The sequence below is a fragment of the Pelobates fuscus genome, chromosome 2, assembly GCF_036172605.1.
Source record: "Pelobates fuscus isolate aPelFus1 chromosome 2, aPelFus1.pri, whole genome shotgun sequence".
In the NCBI taxonomy this organism is placed as follows: domain Eukaryota; kingdom Metazoa; phylum Chordata; class Amphibia; order Anura; family Pelobatidae; genus Pelobates; species Pelobates fuscus.
Genome location: NC_086318.1, coordinates 238,769,520 through 238,782,742, shown reverse-complemented (window position 1 = coordinate 238,782,742; position 13,223 = coordinate 238,769,520). Strand labels below are relative to the sequence as shown.

Below are 13,223 nucleotides of genomic sequence, written 5' to 3'. Positions count from 1 at the left end.
AAGCCAATGTAGGGACTGACAGAAGGGTGAGGCATGGGAGGTGCGGGCGGACAGGAAGATGAGCCTCGCCGCCGCACTCATTATGGACTGTAACAGCGCAAGTTGGGAGCACGTAAGACCACTGAGAAGCGGATTACAGTAGTCAAGGCGAGAAAGGACAGTGGAATGGACCAACACCTTAATTGCATCTGGTGTTAAGAAGGGGCGGATGCACGCAATGTTTTTGAGATGGAAATGACAGGATTTGGCGATAGATTGAACATGAGGCTTGGAGGAGAGGTCGGAGTCAAAGAGAACACCTAGGCAGCGAGCCTGCGTGGTGGAGCTGATGGTAGCACCGTTGACTTGGAGGGAGACAGACACAGGAGTAACAACACTTAAGGGAGGAAAGACCAGAATTTCAGTTTTGGTCAAGTTTAGTTTAAGGAAGTGGGCAGCCATCCAATTAGAAACAGCAGAGAGGCAGTCAGAGACACTAGTCAAGAGGGACGGGGAGAGATCAGGAGAGGACAGGTAGATTTGCGTGTCATCTGCATAGAAATTATATTGGAAGCCAAAGGAGCTAATGAGTTTACCAAGGGAGGCAGTATAGATGGAGAACAGTAGGGGACCAAGGACTGAACCTTGGGGGACACCAACAGAGAGGAGTTGGGGAGAAGAAGCAGAGTCAGAGAAAGAAACACTGAAAGAGCGCTGGGAGAGGTAAGAGGAGCACCAAGAGAGAGCAATATCTTGTAGACCGATATTGCGGAGGATGCAAAGAAGCTGTTGATGATCAACAGTGTCAAAAGCCGCAGACAGGTCAAGGAGAATCAGGCTAGAGTAGTGACCACGAGATTTTGCAGCGAGTAGATCATTGGATACTTTGGTCAGTGCCGTTTCCACAGAGTGCTTAGCGCGGAAACCAGACTGAAGCGGATCTAGCAGAGAGTTGGACTCGAGGAAGTCTGTCAATCTCGCTTACTCAATTCTTTCAAGGCTCTTGGATGCAAAAGGCAGTATCGAGATAGGACGATAGTTGGATGGGGAGTTAGGGTCAAAATTGGGCTTCTTTAGAATTGGTGTTACAGTTGCATGTTTGAAGGGCAATGGAAATATACCAGAGGAGAGAGAGAGATTGAGAATTTTAGTGAGAGGCAGAGAAAGAGAAGAAGACAGAGTACGGATGAGATGCGAGGGAATTGGATCTAGGGAGCAGGTGGTGGGGCGGGAGAACTAGAGCAGAGCAGAAACCTCTTCCAATGTAGCGGGTGCGAATGAACATAGAACAGCAGAGGGAGTGAAGTTAGGGGAAGTATTGTAAGGGGAAGAAGAAAGATGAGAGATCTCTTCTCTGATTGTAGAGATCTTGTCAGTGAAGTGAGTTGCAAAGTCTGATGCGGTCAAGTTAGTAGGTGGAGGAGGAACAGCAGGGCGAAGAAGAGAGTTAAATGTGTAAAATAGTCGTTTGGGTTCACGGGAGAGTGTGGTTATGAGGGTATTGAAGTAATTAACTTTTGCAGAGGAAAGAGCCAAGCTGCATGAGCTCAGCATAAATTTATAGTGGAGAAAGTCAGATGCAGAGTGAGACTTTCTCCAACAGCGTTCAGCAGTTCTGGAGCATTTTTGGAGGTATCGAGTGAGCTTGGTGTGCCAGGGTTGTTGTTGGGGGGGCCTGCGGCGTTTAAATGTACAAGGTGCCATGATGTCTAGTTGAGAGGAGAGGGTGGAATTGTAGAAGGAGGTTGCAGAACTAGGACAGGTGAGGTTTGAGATAGGTAAAAGGAGAGTTTGGAGATTAGTGGAGAAATGCTCTAGGTCAAGACATTGGAGGTTTATGTAAGAGTGATGTTCAGACGGTGGTGTCAATTTGGTCTTAGGTATGCCAATGTCAAAAGTCAGCAGATGGTGGTCAGATAGAGGAAAAGGAATATTGGAGAGATTAGAGGCAGTACAGAGGTTGGCAAGATCAAGAGTGTTTCCTGCTGTATGGGTTGCTAAATTGGACCATTGCGTAAGGCCAAAGAAGGAGGTTACAGAGAGCAGACCAGAGGCATCAGTGCAATTGGGGTTATTGATTGGGATATTGAAATCCCCAAGTATAAGGGAAGGAGTGCTAGATGAGAGGAAGTGGGGAAGCCAGAAAGAAAAGTGCTCAATGAATAGTCTAGGATAACAGGGAGGGGCGGTAGATGATAGCAATTCTTAAAGGAGTGGGTTTAAATAGGCGGACAGTGTGAACTTCAAAAGAAGAAAAGGGGGGGGGCGGGGCCGGGCCGCCGAGCCGTGAGGCAGCAGAGCACTATGCCTCCCGGCCTGAGCCCGGAAAAATCTGCAAATAACAGCGCTCAGACCGCTCCAAAACAGAAGGGACTAACAAAATGCTTACTGAGCAGCACCCGGGCTTTATAGAGACCCCAAACAGGACGGGCTCCGAGCCGGGACAACGCGAAGAACGAAGCAGGCCTACTCACCATCGCAATGGCGGCTCCCCACGGCACACTGATCGCGAGCAGGCAGCATGGAGGCAACAAAGCACAAGCTGTGATGGAAGGCCACGCGGTTGCGCGGGGCGGCCCGGCCCCTGCTTCCCCCCCCAACCGGCCGGGGGGGGGGACACCCCCGGCCACATGGCGGCGGCACACTCCAAGGCGGAAGACACCGCGTGGGGTCGGAGCTGACCGCCTGTACGGGCAAAGGCGACCGAAATGGAGCCCGCCCGAAGACCTACTCCGAACAGAGAAACACCAGAGGGGGCTGCCATGGGCGGCTCACACGGGCCCTGGCGGAGCCGAGCGCCCGGCGGATCCCCTGTGTGGCGTCCCCAGCCGCTGGAGAGGTGGATACCCGGGCCTCTGGGTCTGGGAGGTCCCCGGAAGGCCCTGTCCCTGACGCTGTGAGCCCGGTGGGGCGGGACCGCACCAACCTCCCGACGGACCGGTGGTCGGGAGGGCTGGGCACCAGCTCCAAATATGTGGCCGGCACCGGGCGAGACACAGGAGTGTACACCTCAAGGGGCCCACGTGGAGTTGGGGAGGTGCAGGGAGCAGACGACTGGAGGACTTTTGTGGTGGGGTCCAACGGACAGCTCGTGCTCCTGAGTGCCCACAATACTGCGGAGGGCCAGACAGACGAGCGGGGATCGGCATGGGGGTGATGGAAGGAGGCCTGGCGACCCAGAGACAGTGTGATAGCAATGCCATGGGATGCTCCCCCCAGACGCTATAACGCTCTCTCCAGTGAACTAGAACAGACAAGGCTTTTAAGGAATCTTTGGATGTCAGAAATCCCACAAAGCAGCACTCATCCACATTGGAGTCATACCTTATAAAGCCTGTGCAAAGGGTCCTGAAATACCCACTACTGTTGAAGGAGTTGGTTTCCTTGACTGACAATGAAAGTGAGGAGCACTACCATCTCACAGAAGCACTAAAGGCTATGGAAAAGGTAGCAAGTCATAAATTGTTTCCCATCATTAGGGAAAGCAAGGAGAGACTTAGAACTAACAGTGTTTGTTTTTAGAAGGGCTGTCATATTGGTGCACAAGGAACATTTCAAGCTGAAAAAGAAAGCTTCCTCAAACACACATGGATCTCAATATCACGGTGATATCGATCAATTCAAATTCCGATGGCTTATTCCTTTGTCAGCTCTTCAGGTCCGACTCGGCAATGCAGCAGGAACAGAAAATAACTGCATGTGGGAACTTATTCATACGAAATCTGAGATCGAAGGAAGACCAGAAACTGTTTTCCAGCTGTGCAGCAGTGACTGTGAAAGTAGAACAAGCACTGTAAAGGTAATACGTTCAATTTTGAGGGAGATCCTACGACGTAACATAAAATGTGACCTGCCATGGGAGAAGTCCTACAAAGATCGCCTGGTCCCTTTAAGAAACAGAATTCCTTTGTCTGCAAAACTAGCTTCCTCGCTACGACATGCTTTGGAATGTGATGCTTAATTTTGAAAAGCCTATGTATACTCAATATATATGAATATGTGCATACATTGACCTATACAAATGCGTTAATATACCTGTCCAATGCCTTTGCTATTATTTGATATCAGCTAGTTATGGTCAAGCTAGCTCAAAATGCCAAAGGAATTCATAGTATTCCCATAGTATTAGCGATTAAGGATATATAAGCATATGTTACCCAGCATATCAGAGTTTTAATAGACTAAGTGATATTGACACATCTAATTTGAAGTGTTTATATACTTACTACCTCTAGTTGAACTTGCGCAGGGTAGCGCAGCGAGGACATGACGTTATGTTTTTAAATGACTACCATAAGCTCCACATGTTTCCTATTGCCTATCTACCTGCCTGAATACTACATTGTATATGCTATGCTATGCCTAAGAAACCACACGTGCACGGACCAACCAATGCAAAACACATACACAAATCAGCACACAAAGCACTCGCACAAACCAGTACACAAAGCACTCGCACAAACCAGTACACAAAGCACTCGCACAAACCAGTACACAAAGCACTCGCACAAACCAGTACACAAAGCACTCGCACAAACCAGTACACAAAGCACTCGCACAAACCAGCAAACACAAAGCACTCGCACAAACCAGCAAACACAAAGCACTCGCACAAACCAGCATACACAAAGCACTCGCACAAACCAGCATACACAAAGCACTCGCACAAACCAGCAAACACAAAGCACTCGCACAAACCAGCAAACACACAGCACTCGCTCCAACCTGCTAACACACAGCACTCGCTCCAACCAGCTAACACACAGCACTCGCTCAAACCAGCTAACACAAAACACTTGCACAAACCAGCTGACATAAAGCACTCGCTCAAACCAGCTATACAGGATATGACAAATCCGCTTCTGCGTAAGCGACGAAATGTTTGCACCTTTATTAACCAATGCTTATGCCCCTGCGCGGGCAACTACTTGCTTTATTACAAATCAGATTGCTAAATGCGTTTATATTGTGAAAACAATAAAAATATTCAAAACAAAAGAAGAAAAGGATAGGGCAGGGGGAGTTATGATTGGTTGAAAGGTACATTGAGGGGAGAGAAGGATGCCTACGCCGCCTCCTTTACAGTTGAGTCTGGGAGTGTGAGAGAATTGTAGCCCACCAAAACAGGAGTAGCGCTATCAGAGGGGGACAGCCAGGTCTCTGTAAGTGCAAGCAGTGTGATTGAGTTTGAGATGAAAAAGTTGTGTATGGTTGTTGATTGACTGCAGATGGAGCGGGCATTCCAGAGTGCACAATGAATTTTGGTAAGTGAGGGTAAAGAGCAGGGAATTGTGATGAGGTTGGTGGGGTTTCTGGTTGTCTTAGTGTGTGTAGAGAAGGTGAAGGGCCCTGGATTGGGAGAGACATCACCAGCTGCTAGAAGTAGGAGGAGAGAAAGTGACAGGAGGTGTGAATGGGTTTTGGATGCATGGGGTCTAGGATGAGATCGATTGTGGGTCGGAGTGAGAGAGTAGAAAAATGAGTGTAAGGCATGAGATGAGAGAAGGTGTATGAGTGTATGTGTATATATAATGCAGAGTGTGTGCTTGTATGAGTGTGTGTGTATATAATGCAGAGTGTGTGTTTGTATGAGTGTGTGTATATATAATGCAGAGTGTGTGTTTGTATGAGTGTGTGTGTATATAATGCAGAGTGTATGTTTGTATGAGTGTGTGTGTATATAATGCAGTGTGTGTGTTTGTATGAGTGTGTGTGTGTATATAATTATAAAAATCACAGAATTTCATAGCCCCAAGTTTAACCCTCGACTTATCCACGAGGCATTGCATATTTCACAATTGTTGGTCACAAAACTGCACTCGACTTATACATGAGATCGACTTATACACGAGCATATACGGTACATGGTCAATAATAGAACATAATTGGAAAATGTTGTGCTTTTGTTTGATGAAATGAGCAGGAATAAGTAGATCCACCAAATCTGTGTGTATGGTGGAATCTTTCTCTCATCTTTTGGGTAGTTTCCCCCACATAAATCAACCCACATGGACATTTCAGTAGATAGACCACATACTCTGTGTTACATGTGATGTATGCCTGAACTTTATATTTATTTCAGTTATATGGGGGACTAAAGTATTACCCCCACATCGTTGCATTACAAGCCAAACAATTTAGACATGGGAAATTTCCGAACAAAAATTAATAAAAAATTGATTTCGTCTTGTCTTGTATTTCTCGGTCTGCCTTATACTAATTTGTCTTTAATTGAGGGGCAATTTTTAACCCATTAAGGACCAAACTTCTGGAATAAAAGGGAATCCTGACATGTCATACATGTCATGTGTCCTTAAGGGATTAAAAGCTGCCATAGGAGGATAAGATAACTCACAATTTTTTGGATGGCAGGCTGATAACATGCACATTTTTTTTAATTATTATGATAACTTTTGAGGACACAATACTATATCTTGAGAAAAACTTCAGTTGATTGCTATTAATGCCATTTTCTATTCTGAAAGTAGTAAACAGTTCCTGTCTATCCTTAGTTGTATCTCATTTTTTTATTTCTGTAGAAGGTTCTCTGGGTACCCCCTCGAAACATATATAGATCATCCATATAGGTTTTCTCCCAATTTGGATCTATGTTCTTTCTGAGTCTAGTATATTGACTCTTAGGGAAAAATTTTAGATTTAAGGCTTGTTGCAGGGTGGAATCTTTAAAAATGCAACAAATTGTTGCGATCCGTTTCTTTCCCCTTCTTTTTGTATTAGGATGTCAAGGAAAGCAATGGTGTTATCATACGTCACTGTAAATTTTATGCTGGCATAACATACATTTAAAAATTCAAAAAATTAAAATAAACTGTCCTCAGAGCCATTCCAGATCATCAATACATCATCTATGTATCTCAACCAGCATATAGCAGGTTGTTGAAACTGTTCATTGGAGTAGATTATTTTTTTTCTCCTCATTTGCCATATAAATCCTGGTAAAAGTAGGGACCACATTCATACCCTTTGAAGTGCCCAACAACTGGAGGTAAAAAGAATCCCCGAAGAGAAAATTATTTTTCTCCAGGACTAACCTCAACAGTGATGGGAGGAATGTACCCAATGTAGCCCACCCTTTTTAAAGCTTACCATCTTTATGCTAAATTGATGTGTACAGACTCATTACATAAATGTGATTACTGTACACTGGTCTGTGTAAATACAGTTGTTGAGTTTCTGTAGAATTTAATTTGTGTCTTTAAGGAATGATTTAAAGGAAGTCAGATATGGTCTTAGAAGCAAGTCTAGATATTTCGAAATGGGGACAGCATCAAGTCTATACTAAAAACAATCGATCTACCTGGGGGGTTTGTGAGTGATTTATGAACCTTGGGCAAAACATAAAACACTCGTATTATAGGTGGTTTACTCGTTAGAGACTTAAATAAGTCTTAATCAATGCACTTTTTTCCCTATGGTGTCTGTCTGTAGGGAATATATTGGGACAAAAATTGAAGCATCTTGAAATTGTCTATTAATTTCCCTTACACAATCCTCTTTGTTGAGGAGGAACAGGACTTTATCTGCAGATTTAATAACATATTTTTCATTTTTACTCAGCCTTTGACGTGCTGTAAATTAATGCTGTAGAAACTTATATTAAAGGGGTCCAAAATGAAATTTATATGTTATTTTCCCAGGAACAAAAGACCAGGACTCTCCCTAATAAAATCAAAGCTGAATTTAAAGCACTTAATGGCACCAATGTAGGGGAATTATTATACAAATGTGTAACAAGCATCAGGCTTTTCCTGATCTTAGTTTATTTAAAAGTTGTTAATCTTGTTACTTTGATGTTGTTGAATGAGACGTCATCGTGCACATGTGGATGACGTCGAAACGCCAGAGACACCTGTGTTTTTTCAAGACAGAGTTTATTCTCACCTGTGAAGACAAAAGTTTTGCTTCTTTTCATGACTTCATGAAACATGTGAGTTGATTATTTGAATTATCACTACTTGATAGAATTTTTTGATTTTTTGGGGATGGTATTTATATGCATTTGGGACACTTTTAATTCACAATTTATTTTAATAAAGACTGCCTTCTGAATGAAACCATTAGGTGTGCCCAGATATCTATACTTATTAGCATTGGATTCTTCTGGGAACCTGGCCCTCCCTGTTTGGAGCACCTTGGTGGGAGTATTCCCTTTGTAATTGTGTATATAATATACTCTCCATTTGGGGAAGCATTTCTATAAAATATGATCCATTATTACTCTGTACCACCTTTTATGATATGATGTGTCTGTCTTGATTAGTTCTGCAGTACAACCAACTTATTGATGGCTGGAGATCCTGCTGAGAGGCAAAGCAACTAACATGTCAAGATGTTGAGATATTTTTAAAAAGCATAAGGCATAACAAAGTCATTCTTAGTCTGCTCTAAAAAGACGTCTGCCACCACTTTCTTTGTATTTGGCAGTAAGATCATAACTCTTCTTGAGTTCTCACTGACTAACAGTATCTGAGGATGAAGTCAGGCCTATAGTTTCACAAAAAGGTGTACCTATATGTTTATATGTGTGCACACTCCCTTATCCACTAAACAGCAACTTCGGTGCTGACAGATTTTGTTAGTTTTTTAATAAACCCTCATCCAGGCAAAAAATAATGGGGGTTTAGTTACATTACATGACCATACATTGCATAAACCTGCCACAACGTCAATGTACCCTGTCTTTGGGAAAAATTCCATCTGGAGTTCTCTGCAGTACAAGGCTAAATAGGGCCCTGGGATGAGACACCTGTGACAGGGAGGGGTGCAAAACCAAGGAGTTGGCTAGACTCCCATATATATGGCTGCACTCACCTGAACATGCATAAATAGGGTGCTGCTGGTAGCCAATTTATACAATAAAAAAGAAAATCCAGTGCACTCCCTTATCCACTAAACAGCAACTTCGGTGCTGAAATCAGGCTTATAGTTTCACAAATAAGTGTACCTATATGTTTATGGTGTTGTGTATGTGTGTGTGTGTGTCTGACTACCTATGTGTGTGTGACTGACTGCCTGTGTGTGTGTTACTGTAACTGTGTTTATGGCTTTAACTGTGTGTATGGATGTAACTGTGTGTGTGTGACTGCAACTGTGTGTGACTGCAACTGTGTCTGACTGACTGATTGTGTGTGTGTGTGTGTGTGTGTGTGTGTGACTGAAACTGTGTGTGACTGTCTGCCTGCCTGTGGGTGTGACTGTAACTGTGTGTATGATAGTAACTGTCTGTGACTGTCTGCTTTTACCTGTGTGTTCCTGTCTGCCTAAAACTGAGTGTGTGTCTGTGTGTGTGCCTGTCTGCCTTGGCTTGTGTGCGTGCGTGAGTGCCTGCCTGTAACTGAGTGTGTGTTACTGTCTGCCAGTAACTGTGTCTGTGTGACTGCCAGCCTGTAACTCAGCATGTGTGACTGTCTGCTTCTAAGTGTGTGTGTGTGTGTGTGTGTGTGTGTGACTGTCTGCCTTTACTTGTGTGTGACTGCCTGTCTGCAACTGTGTGTCACAGTATTATGTGACATACTTAGTCTGCCCCTCTGTAATGCAGGGAAGGCAGTCTGGCACCTCAGGCATGCCCTTTAGCTGTCTTCCAAGCTCCAGCCATTCAGAGGGCTGCTGCAAATTACCAAAGGAAAGCTCTGACACTGGAAATACCTGAGCTAAAGAGACAGTTACTCATAGTCTGCACCCGATAAAGGGGCAGACCAGATTCCCAGCACACTGGAATACCATAGATCAGCATTCCCCTTTCACTGCAAGTTCACAACAGGGAAGGGGAAATAAATATTTGTTTTTAAATCGTTATTAATTTAATAAATCCCTACACTATACACACATATACATACATGTACTATACACACATATACATACATGTACTATACACACATATACATGGATGAAGGTGTATGGCCGGCCCTGCATATGTACTTATTGAATAGTGTTACGCTTGCCAATATATATATGTATTGTCCATTAGAATTTCTGTTTCATACTTTGGAAGCAGTACATTCTAAATCTGATCTCAAACCACAGGTTTACAAGCTTTAAAGTGAGGTACATGTGACAATTGACAACTATTTTGTGAACCAAGTGCAATCTCAAGTTTAGAAAATTGAACACACTTTTGTTTAGGAAGGGTGCAGGGAAGCAGCGCCTGTGGTGATGTTCTCAAGTCCGGAGTAATATAGGGAATAAGATAATAAGAAACGTAATCATTATTATACCATACTTTGTTTTGTTATTCGTCCCTAAATAAAATTAGTCTTTTTAAACAATTTGGAGCCTTTTTGACCTGTCTTTGAAGATTTTATCCAGAGGACTCACACAGCAACATCCTTGGTGGGGATCATACCACCTACGCCTATTAGGATTGAGCAATACCTATATTTGCTCTCCGCTTGTGAGTAGACCTCTTTTATCCGCTTTTATTATTTTTATAATACATACATAAAGCACTATACTCTGTTTTTATTCTCATCCCTGTAAACTGAGAATTCAAAATATACTACACTATATTAAGTTTCTTATCATCTTATTCCCTATATTACTCTGGATTTGAGAACATCACTACAGGTGCTGATCCCTGCACCCCCTTTTCATATCCACCCAAGTACCAGAAAGAAGAGACTCTGGTTCGGGAAGTCCAAGCTGCCAACTATAAATAAGTGCCAAAAATTACATCTGTTTCTGACACTATTGTTTTTATATATTTATATATATATTATTGAAGACTAACTCCTATCTTTTTTTGACTTATAGAAAACGATGAGGGCAAAAGAGTATGAATGTTTTTTGGTGAAAATTGAGAGGCTAGAAAAGCTTTGCAGGGCACTGCAAGAAGAAAGGATTGAACTGTACAAGAGAATCAAAGATGCCAAAACCAATGAAAAAGAAGAAGATGAGGATGACGATGCTAGCGTTGAAGATGTTGATTCCACAAATCAGCCTTCACAGAGTACCACAGAGCCCTCTGTTATAGATGAGAAGATAATTAAAGATCTGGAAACAGCTTTTATGGTAACCCATGTTTTAGATGAAAAACCTCAAGATAGTGGCCTTGAATGTCTACGGTCTGAAGCCAGCACTTTGTCTCCTGATGTTGAGCAAACACCGCAACCAGTGCAAAGTGCAAGCTGTTCAAATGCAACCACCCAGCAGCTCTCAAATGAGGAACCACTAAAGACTGCAGAGAAGCATGACATGGAAAATGTAGACTAATCTCTCTGAAAAACAAATAAGTAAACAGTAGAGAATATTCCCCTTGTTATTCTGCAACTACCATAATTATTTGCCAAGTTACAACTTATAGAGAAATATGGTGAACTGGCAAAGAAGTATGGGAGTTATAGTTCACCAACATCTGTGGGAAGATGGTAGAGTTTACCACTGATTAAAAAGAATGTATTTCTGCATTTGCAAAGCACTGTAGGGTTTACAAATCAAATATAAATGCTAGTAAATGTGTCCTATTTATTACCTTATTCATATGTATGACTCATGTACTAGCTATACCAGCATTTGATAAATACCATATTTGTGCATTAAAACTGAATTGATTATAAAATATGTATTATACAATTATTACCTTCACAGCCTTGGTCTAAGCAAAAACAAAAAGGCATATTAAGTTTCTCACATAAAAGGGATGCATGCCATAATGAAAAGCAACATTGCATCATGTCATGAAAAGGCATATGTAAATATAATTACCAACTATAAAATCACGTTTTTGGTATTTAACACCAACCTCATGACTTCTCATGAATAAATAAATATATAGGCCTGTGTTGTACACAGAGACTCTGCCCACTTGTCCTTGTATATTTTAAATTGTTTTACTAGGATCAGTCTAACCTGGCATATACATCATATCGTGTTAAGCCCACCACTCTCACAGTACCCGAATAACAGTGGGTTCTACGCTAGTTTTAACATGGGAGACAAACATTCTTACTGCAATACTTACTACTTAAACTGTTTCCAGAGATTCTCCAAATAGAATTGGCATTCTGTACTAGTCTTACAATTATTAATAAAAAAACATTTCAACCTATCATAGGCAGTATACGTGGTTGAGAAGAGCCAGAAAATATGCTCTTTGGCTGCTCTCCATGCTGTAAGCCGGAAGTTGACGGTATGTGGCATCACATCTCATGGCCTACTACAAGCTCCACTCAGTAGAAGAATACCACATGGAAAGAGCACTGTCTGTCACTTCGCACACATAAAGCTTGTTTGAGCAGGGCCTTCTTCACCTTCTGTCTCTCTTGTTCCATATATAAATTACTTGTTGTCAGATATCCCTATTTTATATTTGTATAGCACTGCAGAATATGTTGGCGCTATATAAATAATAATAATAAACTCTAATTTGCAAGGTTGTCAGTTCAACAGTGGAAACAGGAGAGGACAGCTGTGTATGAGACATTTTTTCCCTATTTTTGCTTGTGATACCAAAACTTAAACCTTCTCCTTAAATGTTGCCCATATATGGCTCAATCATACTGCAACATATACTAAAATGATTGTCTGTCTATTGTCAGATCATGACACTTCGATAACTCTCCCACATTGTGGATCAGTTCTGTATATTTATAGTTTTCATTATTTGTTTACAGAACTGTTTTTAGCTTCTTCACCAACGTATAAGTCTAAATAGTATATGAAAATAAAATAGGTTTGGTTTCTCACAGGATACCAGAATGTTGGTGACCTGTGTTTTTTGTTTTCATTTTGAAATTATACTCTTACTGTGTTAGAAAATGGGGTTTGGGAGATTTATCAAAGTACTGTAATCATGTGAAGGGGGGCAAAGTTGTAAAAATGGTGATCGTATCTGATGATTCCCTCAGGGGTTTCTATGATAAATAGCCAACTTTTAAAACTTTCCACTGCTTTTCACAAAACATTGATAAACCACTCAAAGAATGTGATAATTAATTGAATATGGTTCTCTCCAGAAAGCAAGATATTTTGCAGTAAGCAAGATCAGAGTGAATGGATTATTGGGAGGTGCTGGAAAAGTTACATACAGTACAAGAACCTAAATAACAAAATGATGGGAACTAGGGGCAATACCACACACTACACACTATGACATAATAGGTATAATGGAAGCATGGTGGGATGAGACACATGACTGGGCATTTAACCTTAATGGTTCTCATTGTTAAGGAAGGATAGAAGGAGGGCACGTATGTTTGTATGTTAACCATGAGTTAATACCAAATAAT

The 13,223-nt window shown here is 42.0% G+C and overlaps 1 protein-coding gene across 1 annotated transcript in view; it reads left to right on the top strand.

Annotated features, from left to right (window-relative positions):
- Positions 1–11,736, top strand: part of TXLNB (taxilin beta) — a 119,931-nt gene extending 108,195 nt beyond the window's left edge. Inside the window, exon 10 of the mRNA XM_063443300.1 lies at positions 10,750–11,736. Within this exon, the coding sequence (XP_063299370.1) occupies positions 10,750–11,208 (459 nt within the window). The 3' untranslated portion in view covers positions 11,209–11,736. The remainder of the gene's footprint in view (positions 1–10,749) is intronic.
- The last annotated feature ends 1,487 nt before the right edge of the window (positions 11,737–13,223 follow it).